General features: G+C 43.2%; 1 protein-coding gene across 2 annotated transcripts in view; it reads left to right on the forward strand.

Annotated features, from left to right (window-relative positions):
* Positions 1 to 598: 598 nt before the first annotated feature.
* Positions 599 to 18,352, forward strand: part of pgm1 (phosphoglucomutase 1) — a 63,039-nt gene continuing 45,285 nt past the window's right edge. The window contains exon 1 of one of the 2 annotated variants that reach the window (XM_078218407.1): positions 599 to 1,121. In XM_078218407.1, the coding sequence (XP_078074533.1) occupies positions 873 to 1,121 (249 nt within the window). In that variant the 5' untranslated portion in view covers positions 599 to 872. Of the gene's footprint in view, positions 1,122 to 17,181; positions 17,956 to 18,352 lie in introns of those variants that run through there. The other variant, XM_078218406.1, reaches the window with a different exon arrangement.

Here is an 18,352-nt window from a genome sequence, read left to right on the forward strand (position 1 = left end):
TCTCTCAGCACAAACTGTGGGGTCCCTCACAGTTACTTCTTCCCTATACCATGTGCAATGAACATTTTGTGATTTAATCTCTTCTGCCCTTCCACCCTATCACAAATGTTCCTTTTTGTTCCTTTTCCCCAACCACATTTCAGTTAAACAAAACTGATTACATTTCTAACTTTACATCATTCTGATGAAGGGTCACAGACCTGAAAGATTAAGTCTGTTTCTTTCTCCACATATGCCAACACATCAGCTGTGTTTTTCATATTTCAGATTTTTACCCACATACTTCTGCTTTTTTAAACTAATTAGGGTAAACTGTGATGCCTTATACTGTTGAATGGCCTGATTGCAGTCTCTTGCCCATGAATATGCCCACTCAAATTGGGAAAGGCTGCAAGGAGGGTATCTGTGTGAACTCCTCAAAGTGAACATACCCACTTCAAAGAGGCTGCGGACGATATCTGTATGAGCCCTTCACGGTGAACATGCCCACTTGGGAGAGGGTGCAGAGGGCATCTGTGTGAATTCCTCAAAGTGAACATGCCCACTTGGGAGAGGCTGCAGAGGGTATCTGTGAGAACCCTTGCACAGTAATCTGTCTGAATGAAAAAAGCAGCAGAGCAGCTGCTGTCTGACCTTGCTGAGGAGGGCGGTGTAAGGGGTGGGGGGGAGTAGGGGTAGGAAGGGGAGGGGCAGACTGCAAGGGGGGAGGAGAGCTGTCAAAAGGCGGTGAGCAGGAAGGCAGAAGAAGCTGCGGGGGTGGGAGAGAGAGCCTGTGTGTTGCGCCGAGGGTAACCTTTGTGCTGGAAAAGAATCTCTGCAACACACACACAGAGAGAGAGAGAGGCGGCCGGGAGGAAAATCCAGGTGCAGCAATGAGCAGGATCTTGACGGTGAAGACCACCCCGTTCGGCGACCAGAAGCCGGGCACCAGCGGCCTGAGGAAGCGGGTCGCCGTCTTCCAATCGCAGCCCAACTACGCTGAGAATTTCATCCAGAGCACCTTGTCGGCGGCGGCCGAGCCGGTCGAGCGGCAGTGCGCCGTGCTGGTGGTCGGGGGAGACGGCCGCTTCTACAACAAACATGTCATCCAGCTCATCATCCAGATGGCGGCGGCCAACGGGGTAAAGAAAATAAAACCACACACTGCACTGTTAGCATCGTAAAACTGCCCCTTCCTCAGTAATCAATTAGTTACTGTACAGGAGAGAGGGATATCACCACAGAAAATACACACAGCACTGAAATAAGCCATTCAACCCCTCTAATCTGTGCTTTGAAACCTAACCAACTTTCAGAGAAAGTGTTTAACTTTCTTCTTCCATCCACGGTAGAAGCTCTGTTGATATATATATATATATGCCGTTTAGAAATTGGATAAAATACTTTATATTTAAACAAATGCTTTCAAAATGCTTTTTTCAATGGCCAGGATTCTGTTGCAGCACCAGCATTTTAAATTTAAATTAATCTGGTGGGTTCATTTCGACGCTGAGAATGTTTTTGTTTCTGCCCATCCAGGGAAGTTTGCGTGGTGAATTACTTTCCCAGAATTTGTTTTTTTTTATTAATTGGTTTGATGTATTTTAAAATTACATCTCTCTTTGCTGCACTCCTGCAGCTCACTGACTTTCTTGCCCTTCTGACAGTTTGGCCTCTGACATTTTCTTCTTGGTAATAAGATACTGGCGAATATGCCAGCCATATAGGTTTACTACCCAGGATTTTTAAACTACTTTCGGTGGTTTTTCTGCACCGTCTTCAGATATTTTCAAACATCTCGCAGTTCCTGTTCACAGGCTGCCTGGGATCCTGCAGGCCCAGTTGTCATGGTAGCCAGTAGGAAGGGGGCAGGTTTTGTGCTGTAGTACACACTGTTGCTCAAGAGGTGAATGTTTGTGTTGCAATGAGCAAAAGGTCACTGTAGCGTTTTAGATTAGGCGACACCCTGGGGCAAAAAAAATGAATACATCAAAGTTTAGTTGAGAGCAGGAGTGCAAATACGAGTCCAGACTTGAAAATCTCTGAGATTCTACCGTAGCTTTCAAGCCCGTGGAAAGCTCTGAAATTTAATACACAGCCAGGTTTCGAGCAGCTGTGCCTGCAAAATATTGTTTATGTTGCAAAAAAATTCAATGGACCCTAATTTTCTGAGAGGTTCAATGAGCAGCCGAACATGCCAATTCTGGTTGGTAGGTGTCCTGACCAATATTTTTGCTCCTCAATCAATATCACAAAAACATATTATTATCACATATATAAGAGCTTGCTATGCACAAATTGGCTCCTGCGTTTCCTACGTTACAACAGTGACTACCCTTTAAAAGTACTTCATTGATTGTAAAGCACCTTGGGGCATACCGTGATTGTGAAAGGTACTATATAAATGTAACTCTTTTTATATGAATGGAATAAGTACTAAATACTTCTGTGCTTCCTCTGTGGAAGAGGGTGATGCAGGCCCAAATTTACTTGTCTTTGGTAGTAGCACAATCATTACTTAATTGTTGAAGTGAGAAGATAAAAGATTAGCTTTACCTTATCACCATTTCTTCCATTCTCTGCTACCTCTCAGTGCGCAATAGTGCCCCCTGTCTACTGGAGATGGAAGGAAAAATGGAGGGGACACCAGGCACTCCTCTCCACCCCCCCCACCCCCCACCCCCCCATCTAGCCACTGCGCTTTAGTGCTCGCACAGATCTGCGCACATGTCCGACAAGCGCTGAATGGTCTGCTGGATCTGGTTCTCCGACAGTTGTCAACCTCACGGTGGAGGAAGCCATACACTTGCATGCCTGAGACATGGCAGAATGCATGTCCTGTATGGACTTCTCTGTGGTCCACACATGGCTGCACAATAGCCCCTTGCAGCTCCCCCAGCTGTTCCCCTGTTTTATGCTATAACCCCAGTAGATTTAGTGTGGCTGATACCAGAGGCTTGTCATCATCAAGGGCCTCAGCATGAGCCTGAGTCCTCTGCCTGTCGGGCTCAGAGCAGTCACAGCCTCTGTCAGCTGCTCCTGTGTGTCATTGAGATGCTCACCAGCTTGTGACCCTGAACTGATTTGTGAACACAAACCCATTGAGTTGAATGTATCTTCTGCTTATGGCTGCTGAGGAAAGATGTGTCAACACATTCTCTGAAACTTTGAGGTCCTCCTCCTCAAGAGGTGGACTACAGGGTCTCTGTCAAGATGGACCTGTCCATCTGGAGTATGAAAGCATGCATGGAAAAACAATTAGCTCTTTGGTCTTACCAGTCCCTCCTCCCATCTGTGTGTCACATACTTCCTTTCTGCTCTGAGTTGAAATAAAATTCTACTCCTCCTCACTTCCTTTGCCCATCACTCCGATCTCTTCATCAATTCCATCTTGGCTAGGCCGATAGATAGGTCTGGCTCACCCCCCCCTCGCCCCCCCTCCCCCCCATTCCTTGGTGTTGTGGTGTATTTTCTCCTGGAGGCAGAAGGGAGAGCAGATCTCCTGCCCATGAGCAACTAGGCCCTACTTCACATGGCAGCCCTCAAGCCCATGATGAGAGTTCTCGAATGTCTTTCTTGCATGTCCACTCATGAGACATGGAAGACACTGGTACCAAGAGGCAGATACCTTTCAATAACATGCAGCTATTCCTCCTGAGGTAACCGGCTGGGACTTGCTGTTCCTTTGCTTACCTAGCCAATCCCTCCACATGCTGTGACCCATCTCGTGTTGTCCATTTGACAGTCACAGCATGCTCATCATTCATTCAGACTCTCCCTGGTGCTGCAGGCGAGGCCATTGACCCACTTCCAGCATTGGACCCAGTTGCACCGCTCGATCTCAGTTTCAAATGTATAAGCCATTTTGGACTTGAAACATGAACTGTCTTAATTCCTCCGCATATGCTGTCAGACCTGCTGAGTTTTTCCAGCACTTTGTTTTTATTTCAAATCTCCAGCATTCGCAGTATTTTGCTTTTATGCGAGCTTCTCCAATCTGTCTACATAACTGAAGACCTGTGTTCATGGAACCATTCTGGCAAATCATTTTTCCCTGCCTTCTCCTAAGGCTTTCACCGCCTTCCAAAACGACGGTGCCCAGAATTGGACACACTGCTCCACTTAAAGCCAAACCAGTATTTCATAAAGGTCTTCATGTTATTATGTAGGATAAATGGAATAGAAAGAGACCATTTGGTCTAACCCCAGTCCATGGTGATATCTATGCTTCACTCAGCTTTCTCCGATTGTTTCTCTTCTAAAACTTCCATTGTAACCATCTTCCCTTCTCATATGCTTTATTTAGCTTCCACTTAAATGCATCTAAAATATTCGCTACCACAGCGAGTGGTTGAAGCGAGTTCCACATTCTGACAAGTCTTTGGGTGAAAACAGTTTCTTCTAGATTTCCTAATGAATCCTTTTGGTGAAAACCTTGTATTGATGCCCTCTTATTATGCAATTCTCCACATGAAGAAACATTGATACCCTATCAAAACCTTTCATATTTTTAAAGTCTTTCTATTAAGTCGCCCTTCAGCTTTCTATTTTCAAGAAAGAAGAGACCCACTCTGTCAATTGTACACACACACATTTCTAGTGTCATCTTTGTAATTCTTCTCTGTACCCTCTTCAGTGTCTCTACATATTTTCATGATACAATGACCAGAACTGCCGGCAGTACTAAATTTGGTGTAACTAAGGTTCAATACAGGTTTAGCATTTGTTACCTACTTTTCAATTCTACCTTTCTAGAAATAAAGCTTAATGCTTAGTCTGCACTTTTATGTCCTCCCTGATCTGTGATGCAACTTTTAGTGATTGATGTATTTATACTCTAAAGATCTATTTCTTCCTTTACTGTACCTAGACCTGCACCCTCTAAGTAATAAGTGACCGTCCTATTCTTTCTACCAGAATGTACCATCTCACATTTATCTGTGTTGAACTGTATTTTGATTGACAAGAGGTTAAGGATTATGGACAGAAAAGTGGAGTTGAGGCCACAATTGCATCAGCCATGAACTTGTTGAATGGCTGAGCAAGCTTGAGGGGCTGAATGACCGACGACTCCTAATTCTTGTGTTCTTGTGATGTCTTAGAGGGTTGTAGGATTGGGGGAAATTAGAGAGATGGGGAGGGGCAAGGTGCGGAGGTATTTGAAAATCAGGATTAGAATTTTAAAATTAAGATGTTGCTTGACCAGGATGTGGAGATGCCGGCGTTGGACTGGGGTAAACACAGTAAGAAGTTTAACAACACCAGGTTAAAGTCCAACAGGTTTATTTGGTAGCAAAAGCCACACAAGCTTTCGGAGCCTTAAACCCCTTCTTCGGGTGAGTGGGAATTCTGAAGTGGGAAGTCAGAATTCCCACTCGCCTGAAGAAGGGGCTTAAGGCTCCGAAAGCTTGTGTGGCTTTTGCTCCCAAATAAACCTGTTGGACTTTAACCTGGTGTTGTTAAACTTCTTACTGTGCTTGACCAGGATCCAGTGTAGGCTAGTAAGCAGGGGTGAAAGGAGGATAGAAATTGCTGCAAGTTCAGATTCAAGCAGCAGAGTTTGGATGACCTCAGGTTTATAAAGGGTAGAATGTGGGAGGCTAGCCAGAAAGGCCTTGGAATAGCTAAGTCTAGAGGTAATGAAGGCATAATGAGGGTTTCAGCAAGAGATGAGCTGAAACAGGAGTGAAGTCGGGTGAAGTTATGGAGGTGGAAATATGTCTTAGTAATGGGGCAAACGTGAAGGTAGAAACATATCTCGGGGTTAATTACGACACCAAGGTTGCAAACAGACTGGCTTAATCTCAGATAGTTAAGAGGGAGAGGAATGGAGTTGGTAGCTAGGGAATGAAAATGAGCGGGTTCCAAAGACAATGGTTTCAGTCTTCCTACTGTTTAATTGGAGGAAAGTTCTGTTCAGCCAGGACTGGATGTCAGATTAAAGTCGGAACTCTACCACCTTGCCTGCCACGGAATCGGGCTGTAAAATCCTACCCTAGCAGTCTGATAACCTTCTTAAGGTAGAGACTCATGAAATGTATTGTTTGAATGTTGCTAGTCTTCTTAACCTTGGCTCTTTTGATTTTAAAATGGCGATGGGTTGTGAGAGATCATGAGGTACCTAATATTGTAACTTAGGTTCCAAAGCCTTGCATTGCTAATCACGGTATATATATCATGTTTGCTATTAATATTATTTATGGCAAAATATACTTTCCATAATACTAGGCTACTCACTTCTACTGTTTACTGGTTTATTACTAGTCTAGACTACATCTTGCTGATGTATTCCAAACGTAAGTGTTCATGACTGTCACATTTCAAGATTCTTCAACTAATGTTTCACAGAAATGATTTTGAAAATGAGTTGTGGTTATTTCTTTTAGAAAAAAAGAATTATGTTTGCACAAGATTTTGTTTTTAAATGGCCACCTTGATTAAGATGCCAAAAGGTCATTATTTTCCCCAGGAATAAAATAATAGATAATTCATTGGCTTGTGCGCTTCATTGAAAATCATGAATAGGAATATACGTTAGACGATGGGACACAGGTCTGAGAGTTTTTTGAGGTAGGAAGGCTGCAATAGTTGTGGATTTTTGTGTTTGTGTTAAAGTAGTTATAGTTTGTGTTAACTTTAACATGGTGAAGGATTTTACTGAGGGAAAGAATTTATGATTGCTAGAGGATTGTTAAAGTCCCTTGATCAAGTCAAATGGGTTTCCTCCCACAGTCCAAAGATGTGTGGGTTGGGTTGATTGGCCATGTCCAATTGCCCCTTAGTGTCAGGGAGATTAGCATGGTAAATACGTGGGATTGTGGGGATAGGGCCTGGATGGGATTGTTTCAGTGCAGGCCATTTGGGCCGAATGGCCTCTTTCTGCACTAGGGACGCTATGAAGTAAGCTGATCCACTGATGTGAATAAGTGTAGTTTGTTGTTATTTTGTATCACGTAGAGATGAGAAAAAACAGTGCCTTGGTTGAATATGTTGTGCTGGTGTGGCACCCTGGCCTCACGTGTGTGCAAAGACTCCAGATTGAAACAATACAGAATGTGCCCCAAGGTTGATCTTGGGTCTCAATACCATTTGTGTGACAGCATCTTTCATGTCATAAAGTTTGAAACTCTACAAACAAGAAAAATTAGTTAATATTTATATTAAGTTCAGAAAATCCGTCATGCAATCTATCCAATTTCAGAACCAGTTGGCAGCATCATGATGCCCCAGCGCAATCAGGGCACCTCAGAAGTTCGACTAAATTCAACCCTGCAAGATGTAGATTGGAGATGTAGCCCTGTTCCTTACATGTCTGCGTCCTCAATTTAGTACTTAAATTATGAAATCTATGTACTTCAGTGCCTGTCATGTGGGGTATAGTATATTGGTTTGTGATTTTAATTTACTATTATATCTTTTAACATCCTATCAACCACTTACCTGTTACCTTACCTGCTGAATTTGACTGTCCATTTTTGTTACTACATGGTTGCCATGTTTCTAGCTTGGTTAGTTGGTCTGCATTTGAACTTTCCAACGTAAATCACACCGCCTTTGGGCTGCAGATGCAATAAAATACCTTAAAAATAAAAATAAGTTGTACTGATTGCGCTAGGTGAATCTGATCTTAACTGTTTTTACGTTCACCTTCCTGTGAAATGAAGCAACTAGCCCATTCATATCAATCTTTGCCTGGCTTAGTCTTAACCTGTTGCACCTTCATAGAGACTTGAAGAATGTGGAAATTAGTAAGACCAATCATTTAAGAATCTAAACATAAAATTTTAAATTTTAGTTTGGCTTTTTTCTCTGAACCACGTCTGTCTGGTTTTGGATCTGAAGTAACCAACTTGTGTTAACACAGTTACTGAATCTGAAAGTAAATTGCTGTAAGTGCCAAGGTTTAAAATAGTTTTCTCATACAACAGCTCTCTGTGCCCAGGACAGAAATGCATGACCCTGGCTCCCCAGGACTTTCTGTTTGATTCTTCAAGTAGTATCTTTTAACTTCCATATATTTTGTATTCTTCAAATCTTTAATTTAAAGGTGCAAATACCAGTTTTATTGCAATCTAGTAATGATATTTCTAAGGTAAACAATTAATGTAGAATGCAGAAAAAAGAAAGCGAGTTATAAAATAGACCTTAGACAACCAACAGTTCAAGGAAATTCCTAACTCTTTAAGTTTCCATACATGTGAAAAACTAATGTGTCAATAATAAAGCAACTCCAATGTAGCGGTAATTTTTTTAATAGTGTATTTGTCCTAAACTAGTAAAACAACCACTCCTTGCAGAGTTCTAATTGAAATTTTAAACATTTTAATTCTGCTTGTCCTGATGTTTTTCCTCCATTTTTACTTGCAGTTTTCCTTCCAATGTAAAGCAGGCCTATTCTCCACTGTAGTACTGCAGGAATGTTATATTGCCAGATGTTATTTTTAGATGATATATTAAACCAGGGACTCTTTGTGCCTGCCCAGTGGAAGACACCATAGCATTTTTGAAGAAGCGCAGCAAGTTGAGCCAATAATATGGCCAATATATCTCCCTCATCCAATATGATGACCTAGAAAACTTTAATTGGTCATTCATCTCATTTGGTGTAGGATCTAAGCAATTATTTGGATATGAAATGCTTTGTGTTTCTTTGAGGGTGTGATGAGGTTCTATATAAATGCAAGCTTTTCTTTTTAATAACAATGTGAATTAAGTATCAATGTCAGCTTGGCCTGGTGGTAGCATTCTTGCCTGCACAAGCATCTGCAATCAGAAAAATGTGGGATCAAGCCCAACTCAAGGGAATGCGTAATCTAGGTTGAATAAGATTTAAAAGTAAGGACCTGGCCACCTACTGTGGTGAGATGTGTGAACATGAGCAGGATAGATCTCCTGCTACCACCCATTCTTCATTTATAATTTGCTCCATATCTACTGATATTGTACAGTAATAATTCATGAGCTGTAAAGTAATTTGGAACTTGAAATACACTATATAAATGTGCATTCTTTCTTTAAAGTGAAGGCCACAGTGATGCTATATGAAAAGATGACGTCAATTTCTGGCTGGAGTGCATCTCAATTACCTGGACATTTAAAGCACTAATTCAAAGCATATTCATAGTAAAATAGCATTGCAATGTACTTTGTTTTTTTAATTAAGGAAAAACTATTTCCAGAGATAGATGGGTTGATAACCAAAGGACACAGATTTCAGGTAATTGGTGAGCGAGCCAGAGGCATCATGAGGAAACGTTTTGCACGCTATAATTTATTGTGATCTGGAATGGACTGCCTCAAACCGATTCAGTAGCAACTTTCAAAACTTTTAGTGAGCGGCATGGTGGCACAGTGGTTAGCACTGCTACCTCACAGCTCCAGGGACCCGGGTTTGACTCCCGGCTTGGGTCACTGTCTGTGTGGAATTTGTACATTCTCCCTGTGTCTGCAGGGGTTTCCTCCGGGTGCTCTGGTTTCCTTCCACAGTCCAAAGATGTGCGGGTTAGGTTGATTGGCCATGCTAAATTTATCCCTTATTGTCCCAGGATGTGTAGGTTAGAGGGATTAGGAGGGTAAATGCTAATTGTGGGGATAGGGTCTGGGGTGGGATTGTTGTTGGTGCAGCCTTGATAGGCCGAATGGCCTCCTTCTGCACTGTACGGATTCTATAAATATTTGAAGGGGGGAAAATATTACAGGGCTGTGGGGAAAGAGCAAGTGAATGGGATTAATTGGATAGCTCTACCAAAGAGCTGGTACAGGCACAATGGACTGAATGACCTCTCTCTGTGCTCTACCATGCTGTGATTCCACAATTTAGTTTTAAAATCTGAGCAACTGTGGCTTTAAATCTCAAAACTAGATGTTGAATATCTTTGGAAAAACGTGTATTGTTACGGTAAAGAGAATAATTTAAAGGCAGCCATAGTTTGAATTGCATTGCATAGATGGAATGCAAACCTGTCTGGTGCATGTGAACATTTCATCAAATTAAATATTGTTTTCATTTGAACTGGGGTTTGCTGCATGGCTCCTATCAACCTCCAAAGTATGCAAGTGCCTGAAATCAGTTCTTAAACTACCAAGTTTTAATGAGATGGGGAGTTTGTCCTTCACACGATTGTACCTCCAAGGCTTCTATGCTCTTGGTTTTGATTTTAGGAAAAGACACGGACCAGGGATTAGGTAGTGAGCATTCAATTTACGATGATATTTTCGTACACTGGGGCAACGTTTGCAAACTTTTCCAGTTGTGGAACCCTCCTCAATGCATCAGGAACCCCAAACATTCTCATAATGTCAACACCCATTTTTTTGCCATGAAATAGGTGCGAATACAGAAATCAAACATAAACAAGTCTTTTCTAACTATATCTATGCATATATTACCAATGAAATGTTATTTTACTTGACAAAGTATGAGGAGTGATGCTGCTGACTTTGCGCACACATCTGCTTGATGTCAGGTGATATTGGAGAGCTGGATTCTCATTTCAGGTGTAGCATTCAGTCTGCTCGGCTTTTGGCTAAGATCAAGTGTAGTATGGAGAGGGTGCTGCGCTTGGTTGAGGTCATTGGGTTACATTTAAGCTTCATATGTTTCATATGAAGCAATTTTTAAAAGCGGCATCTCGGCCTTTTGGCTAAGATGCAAATGAGATCAAGCCTTGGAGGCGGAGACGTCTGCTACTCCAATCAGCTTGGCTCGTGTAGACCAGGCCCAAGACAGGGTAAAGGGTCGCATACCCTGTCTTGTCAGCTTGGATCGGAAATGTCTCAACTTGTTGAGACTCTGAATTGGACTTGATTTGATTGAATTGGAAAAGTATAAAATAAAAAAAATTCAGTCTGCTCCTGTTTATTGCTTTTATAGCTGTGTATCGGGAGAAACCACATTCACACAAATATGTTGAGCAAAAGGAAGGAGCTCACGAACTGCTCTCTTTTGCCACATTCGGATACTTGTGCATTAAGCTGCTCCAAAAAGTAATCAACGGCAGTGCACTGATGCTTTGCTTTAGTGTGGAGTCAGAAGTTCTGTCAATCAGGCTCTAATAATTGTGCACTGTTGAGTCATCTGGCCTGGCTATTGGTGCAAATGGGTTGTGAACCCACATTGTGTTCATCTGGCGGAGGGAAGAGTTCCAAAAATGAAGAGTGCAAGTCACACAGGTGCTGTAATGTCACTGAAAATGTTCTTGTCGGGGCGGAATTAATTTCGGTGAGAAAGTCATTCAGTGTTGGAAACCAGTTGAAGGTCTTATTTTCTATGCATGAATTCCAGAAGCACAACTTCGTAAAGAGCAATGAAATCTGATCTCTTGCAGTGAAGATGGTAATATCCTTGCCTTGTAGTGGCAGGTTCACATCATTTAGCCTTGTGAAAGATCTGCAAGATATGTAAGTCACAAAAGCCATGAAGTATTTGTCAACAACTCTGAAAATTGATCTGATCTATGCAAAACACCAAGGCTTCATGACAAATCTCAAAGTCTCACAAGAACTTTGCCTCACCACAGCCACCTTGTGGACAAAAGATCTGAATGCCAGAGGTGAAGTGAGAGGGACTGCCCTTGACATCACAGCAGCATTTGACCGAGTATGGCATCAAGGAGTCCTAGCAAAACGAGTCAATGGGAATTTGGATTCTGCTGATTGGAGTCATACCTGGCACAAAGGAAAATAGTTGTGGTGATTGGCGGTCAATCATTCCAGCTCCAGGATATCACTGCAGGTGCTCCTCAGGGTAGTGTCCAAGGCCCAACCATCTTCAGCTGCTTCATCATAGGTCAGAAGGTATGTTCACTGAATGTTCGGTATCATTCGTGACTCCTCTGAAACTAAAGCAGTTCATGTCCAAATGCAGCAAGGTCTGGACAATATCCAGGCTTGGGCTGACATTTGTGCCACACAAGTGACAAGCAATGACTATCTCCAACAAGAGAGGATCTAACTATCGCCCCTTGACATTCAATGGCATTACTATCGCTGAATCTCCCACTATCAACATCCTGGGGTTTTAATCACCAGAAATTGAACTGACTAGTCATAAATACCGTGGCTACAAGAGCAGGTCAAAAGCTAGGAATCCTGCAGTAAGTAAATCATGTCCTGACTCCCCAAAACACGCCTGCCATCTATAAGGCTCAAGTCAGGAGCACGATGAAATACTCTCCACTTGTCTGTGTGAGTGCAGCTTCAACAACACTTGAAGCTTGACACCATCCAGGACAAAAGTCTGCTTGATTGCTACCCCTTCTACAAGCTTTCAGTCCCTCCACCACCAACGAACAATGGCAGCCGTGTGTACCAGCTACAAGGTGAACTGCAGGAATTCACCAAGGTTCCTTTGGCAGCACCTTCCAAACCCACAACTAACTAGAAGGATTATCTAGGAGCAGTGGAAAAGTGGGAACACCACCACCTGGAGGCTCCCTTCCAAGTCACTCATTATCCTGACTTAGAAACATACCACCGTTCCTTCACTGGTACTGGGTCAGAATTCTGGAACTCTCTCCCTAACAGCACTGTGGGTGTACCTGCATCTTGGTGACTGCAGCAGTTCAAGAAGGCGGCTCACCATCTCCTTCGGGCAATTAGTGATGGACAATACATGCTGGTCTAGCAGACATTCCATCAATGAATTAAAAAAAAGAAAGCAGCGCTTTGTGCTTACTGTCCATTTTTTCGCACAGAATTTTGAACAGTCTCAATTTCAGTGGATAGGTTTAATGCTGTTAACGTGCGCTGCTCCATCCAGCACATTTTTAGAGGTGCAAGCATCTTCTTAACAGCGAGTTCATGTCGAAGGAGGACAGAGTGACTGCTTGTGCTGTGTGGTGCCACAGCTTTTATCCATGCTGCAACACCTGACCATTGTCCGGGCACCATCAGTGCACATGTCAACGCACTTCTCCCAACTAATTCCATGAAGTTGTTGATGTAATTGAATATTTTTTCGCCAGTGGTGTTGCTCTGCAGAGGTTCAGATAGCAGCAAGACCTCCTTCAGTAATGACCCTGAAGATCTAGCAGTACAAGTAAGAACTTGGCTATCGGTTTCTGCTCAGCGATTCTGCATTGTCGTGTGTCGTGAAGGCCGCCTTGGAGACCGCTTACCCGAAGATCAGAGGCTGAATGCCCGTGACTGCTTAAGTGTTCCCCGACTGGAAGGGAACACTCCTGCCTTGTGATTGTTGAATCTTGCCCCAGTATTTACTGATCTTCGGGTAAGCATTCTCCAAGGCGGCCTTCACGACACACGACAACGCAGAATCGCTGAGCAGAAACTGATAGCCAAGTTCCGCACACATGAGGACGGCCTCAACCGGGATCTTGGGTTCATGTCACACTATCTGTAACCCCCATGACTTGTCTGGGCTTGCAAAATCTCACTAACTGTCCTGGCTGGAGACAATACACATCTCTTTAGCCTGTGCTTAATGCTCTCTCCACTCACATTGTCTGTACCTTTAAGACTTGATTACCTGTAAAGACTCGCATTCCAACCATTATCTTGTAAATTTATGTCTCTATATGCCCTGTTTGTGAACACAAGTCCTCACTCACCTGATGAAGGAGTTTGAGACTCCGAAAGCTAGTGCTGCCAAATAAACCTGTTGGACTTTAACCTGGTGTTGTGAGACTTCTTGGGGTGAATGCAGTCTTTTTCCCAGGGTTGAGGAATCTAAAACTAGAGGTCATAGGTTTAAGTTAAGAGGGGAAAGAATTAATGGGAACCTGAGGAGCAACGTTTTTACACAGAGGGTGGTACATATGCACAATGAGCTGCCAGAGGAAATGGTTGAGGCAGGGACATTGACAACATTTGAAAGGCATTTGAACAGATACGTGGATAGGAAAGGTTTAGAGGGATATGGGTCAAATACAGGCAAATGGGGTTAGCTTAGATGGGCTTTTTGGTCGGCATGGACCAGTTTGGGCCGAAGGGCCTGTCTCTGTGCTGTACACTCTATGAATTACATTCGCCAGCTGCATGACCTCCCTCTCACTTTAACTACCCTGGTATAACCCCTTACTCAGAAATAGTACTTGCCTATGCCTCTCCGCTCCCCTGGCCCTCGCTGTGCCGGGCGGCTCAGTGGTTAGCACTTCTGCCTCATAGCACCTGGTTCAATTCCCGGCTTGGGTCACTGTCTGTGCAGGGTCTGCACATCCTCCCCGTGTCTGCGTGAGTTTCCTCTGGCTGCTCCGGTTTCCTCCCGCAGTCCGAAAGACATGCTGGTTAGGTGCATTGGCCATGCTAAATTCTCCCTTAATGCACCCGAAAAGGTGCTGGAGTTTGGCAACAAGGGGACTTTCGCAGTAACTTCATTGCAGTGTTAATGTAAGCCTACTTGTGACGCTAATAAATACATTTTAAATTTTATGCCTCACTTATCTTATGCTGTTGGCCACTTGCTTTTATGCCCAGCAACAGTGAGCTGGAAAAAAATCAAATGGGCCAATCACAGCTTGGCCTTTCGGAGAGGTCAAGCTCTGATTGGCCCAATTCATTTATTTTCTTAAATTTGAAATTGGAGCCTTGCTGGGAAGTTAGAAAAAAACGTAGAAAATAGAAGCAGGAGTAGGCCACTCGGCCCTTCTAGCCCCCTTCGCCATTCATTTTGACCATGGCTGTTCATCAAATTCAACATCCTGATCCCGCCTTCCCCCTATATCCCTTGACCCCTTAAGCCCCAACAGCTTTATCTAATTTCTTCTTGAAATCACACATTTTGGCCTCAACTACTTTCTGTGATCGTGAATTCCACAGACTCGCCACTCTCTGGATGAAGCAATTTATCCTCACCTTAGTCCTAAAAGTTAATGGCGTCTGCCTGGCCTCTTGCAGAACCCAGTTTGGGAACCCCTGCACAGTATTGCTTCTCTGTTTTTGCAACTGTAAAATTTGATGGTGCATTAAAAGAAATGGCAGAGGGCAAAAAATCATATGAAGTCAAAAATATGTCAATCGATTAAATTTGAGTGAATTAGCCGATTATATCCGTGTATGGCATGATGGAGAAGTGGTAGATAGTTAGCCCCTGTGTCTAAGGAGGATTGGAAGATTGTGATCGTTAATAATAAAAGAGGAAATAGGATACTAGGTGGCTTAAAACATTGATAAAACAGAGATAGTAGAAAGGCTGGCTGCAAGTAGGTCCTTGGGATCCGATGGGATGCATCTCCGAATGCTGAGGGAAGTAAAGCTGGAAACTGCAGAGATTCTCTTTGGTATATCTTGTTACTTGGTAAAGAGAGATGCATAGTGCCCACTTAGTGCCCTAACCATGCCCTCTGCTTCCACATGTCGGTCTCTTTTTTGGTCCCTAAATGCCCCCAACCCTCATTTCATTACCTTACTCTGGTTTATATTTATAGATTTCCCATTGATTGCAGTCTGTGTGGGGTAGGGGTTTGGGTGCTTAACAGAGCGTCCCGCTTGAAGCTGTGTAGCATACTCTGTAAGAACTCTCACAACACCAGGTTAAAGTCCAAAAGGTTTATTTGGTAGCACAATCCACAAGCTTTCGGAGCACTGCCCCTTCATCAGGTGAGTGGGATGAAAGGGCAGTGCTCCGAAAGCTTGTGGCTTGTGCTACCAAATAAACCTGTTGGACTTTAACCTGGTGTTGTGAGACTTCTTACTGTGCTTACCCCAGTCCAATGCCGGCATCTCCACATCATAGCATATTCTGCCCATATGTAGATTCTCCAAGTAGTTGTTGGTTTTAGTCGGGAAATGATATGAACTCTGACAATTTCGCAGTGACGAACGTTGTAAAATCTAGCCCGTTATATCCATGCTTCATTCACTGAATTGAACAGGCACTCTGGCGAATAGGGGCATCCAATTATCTGAAAGTTGACATTCTTTACACGGGCATGCAAATAAGATTTTGTCTTTACCGAATTTGTTTTAAAGGATTTACTTCAGTCAACTCATAAGAATAATGCTTAGACTTGCCAAAATGGGGTTTCAGTTATAAGCATTTGTTGTAATTGTCTGGGTCAGGGGATTGTGAGGTGAAATAGATAAGCCACGGAACTATTAGCAGATAGAAAGTGGACCACGTGGGTTTCCTCCGGGTGCTCCGGTTTCCTCCCACAGTCCAAAGATGTGCGGGTTAGGTTGATTGGCCATGCTAAAAATTGCCCTTAGTGTCCTGAGATGTGTAGGTTAGAGGGATTAGCGGGTAAATATGTAGGGATATGGGGATAGGGCTTGGGTAGGATTGTGGTCGGTGCAGACTCGATGGGCCAAATGGCCTCTTTCTGTGCTGTAGGGTTTCTATGATTCTTTCTATGATGTTGCATCGCAAAATATTTGAGCTAACCACGGGAGAGGAATGTGGAGTTAATTTGTGTCCTCTGACGCTAATTCCCTAAATAGCACACCAGCAGTAACTTGTGGGTTAATGACTCTGGTTACAATTGTGTACTGAACAGTATATCTTGCAAACGGAAACCTTGACAACTTTTACAAGAAGGTGGTGCTCCGAGGAGACAAAGTAATAAAACCAGTTGCTGCATCAGTGCGCCTGGGGCATTAGAAAGAAACATTGGATAGATTCATCAGCGTCCAATATTAAAAATAATTGTGCTTAATCAGAACTTATGAATTCTCCCCGGTATTTAACTATCCGTATACACAGATGAAGCACTCCTTAACACTGCAGATATCCGATGTCTGTCAGGGGGCGTGGGAAGTTTAAAGAATAGACGTAAGATTTCATCTCTCTCTTATATTTTATGCAGATAGTTAGGTTTAAAAGTTGGTCGTAAAGCGAAAATAACCCTGAAACCAAGGTTAAAGACGAGTGCAGCATGAAATTCAATTATCGTTTTAAAAATAGGGGGCGTCAGTACTTTAAAAAGCATTCGTTTTCTGATACTAGGTGCAATGTATCAGTCGCCGGAATAGTAGTGTATCCAATCCAATGGAAGATGTTTGTTTGCTGTGTAAATTATTCATGATCTTTAAATGTTTATGGACTGCATAGTCATTTTGTGCTCGCTTATTTTGCGTGCAGTGTCGTGTTCAAACTGCAGTAAACCAGAGAAGCTATCAGAACTGTCGCCACTTACCATGCCTATCGTACTGTTGGAGACATTCAAGTACTCAAATCCGGGCTGTCTATTTTGCACGTTACTATACCCAGTTCTCTCCTGTGGAGCCGGTTCGGATTCCCTGCTCCTTTGGCTCTGGGTCTCAGTTGAGAAGACCAAACCTTTCTTGGTGGGATGGTGCCGAGTTGGTGACGTGTTTTCACAGTTTCCCATCCATCAGATCAATCTGTCATCAGAAAGCGGCAAGCGAGAGAACCGTCAGGGGAGCCCATCAATCTAATGGAAGAATTGGAAGAAAATTCGCTCCCAACTGATTAGTGGAACAATGATTTTTTTCCCCCTCGGGAATTGATTTATAGCGGTCTAGTTCTTCTTTTCGGCCTGACTCCTTGACAGTGATCTTTTGGAACAAGTGTGGCATCGCTTCTTCGATTACAGAAAGTGCTGTATCTGTTCGAGGGAGCTATTTCTGGGCGCTGCTTTTCTCTTTCTGAACATCTGATTCTCTCGGCAGCGTTAATTCGGCCCTTCACTGACCCATTTCGCCGGAGAATTTTTCAGAAGAAATATTCTACTTTTCCTGTCCACCGTTCATTCATTCCTTTGCTCGGGCAGCGTTTTATGATTCACAGACGTGTACCTGGGTATGGATGGGAGTCCTTTGCCTGTAGTGACTGTGCTTACAGCTCCGTATGATGCTCAGAAACCGGGAACCAGCGGGCTCCGGAAGAAAACCAATGTTTTTCAGACCAAGCCGCGATACCTTCAGAACTTCGTTCAGTGCATCTTTTTTTCCATTGACCTAAGGGATCGCCAGGGATCCACTGTGGTGGTCGGAGGCGATGGGCGGTACTACAATAAGGCTGCCATAGAAATCATAGTTCAGATGGCTGCTGCCAATGGGGTATGTTGCCACTGGTACATTATCAACTAACACAAGAGTATGATGTAGTTTGGCGAGTTGCACAGATTCAGTGGGCATTTCCACGGTGCAAGACAGTGTAAAGTTTTGCTTTATTCTTTCATGGGATGTGAGCGTCTGGCTGGGTTAGCATGAATTGTCCATCCCCAATTGTCTTTGAAAAGGTGATGTATTGATTTATTTGTCAACTATTGGGAGACGGTGAAAAGTATTGTTTTTTTTGTGAGCTATTACAGACAAAACATACCCTTCATAGAGTACGTAGAGGAGAAGGATAGGGTGCAGAATATAGTGTTGCAATTACTGGTGGGTTGTAGAGAAAGATCAGCTTTATGTGTGATAGGAAGACCATTCAAAAGTCTGATGGCAGCAGGGAAGA

The sequence above is a fragment of the Mustelus asterias genome, chromosome 8 (assembly GCF_964213995.1).
Source record: "Mustelus asterias chromosome 8, sMusAst1.hap1.1, whole genome shotgun sequence".
NCBI classification, from domain to species: Eukaryota; Metazoa; Chordata; class Chondrichthyes; order Carcharhiniformes; family Triakidae; genus Mustelus; species Mustelus asterias.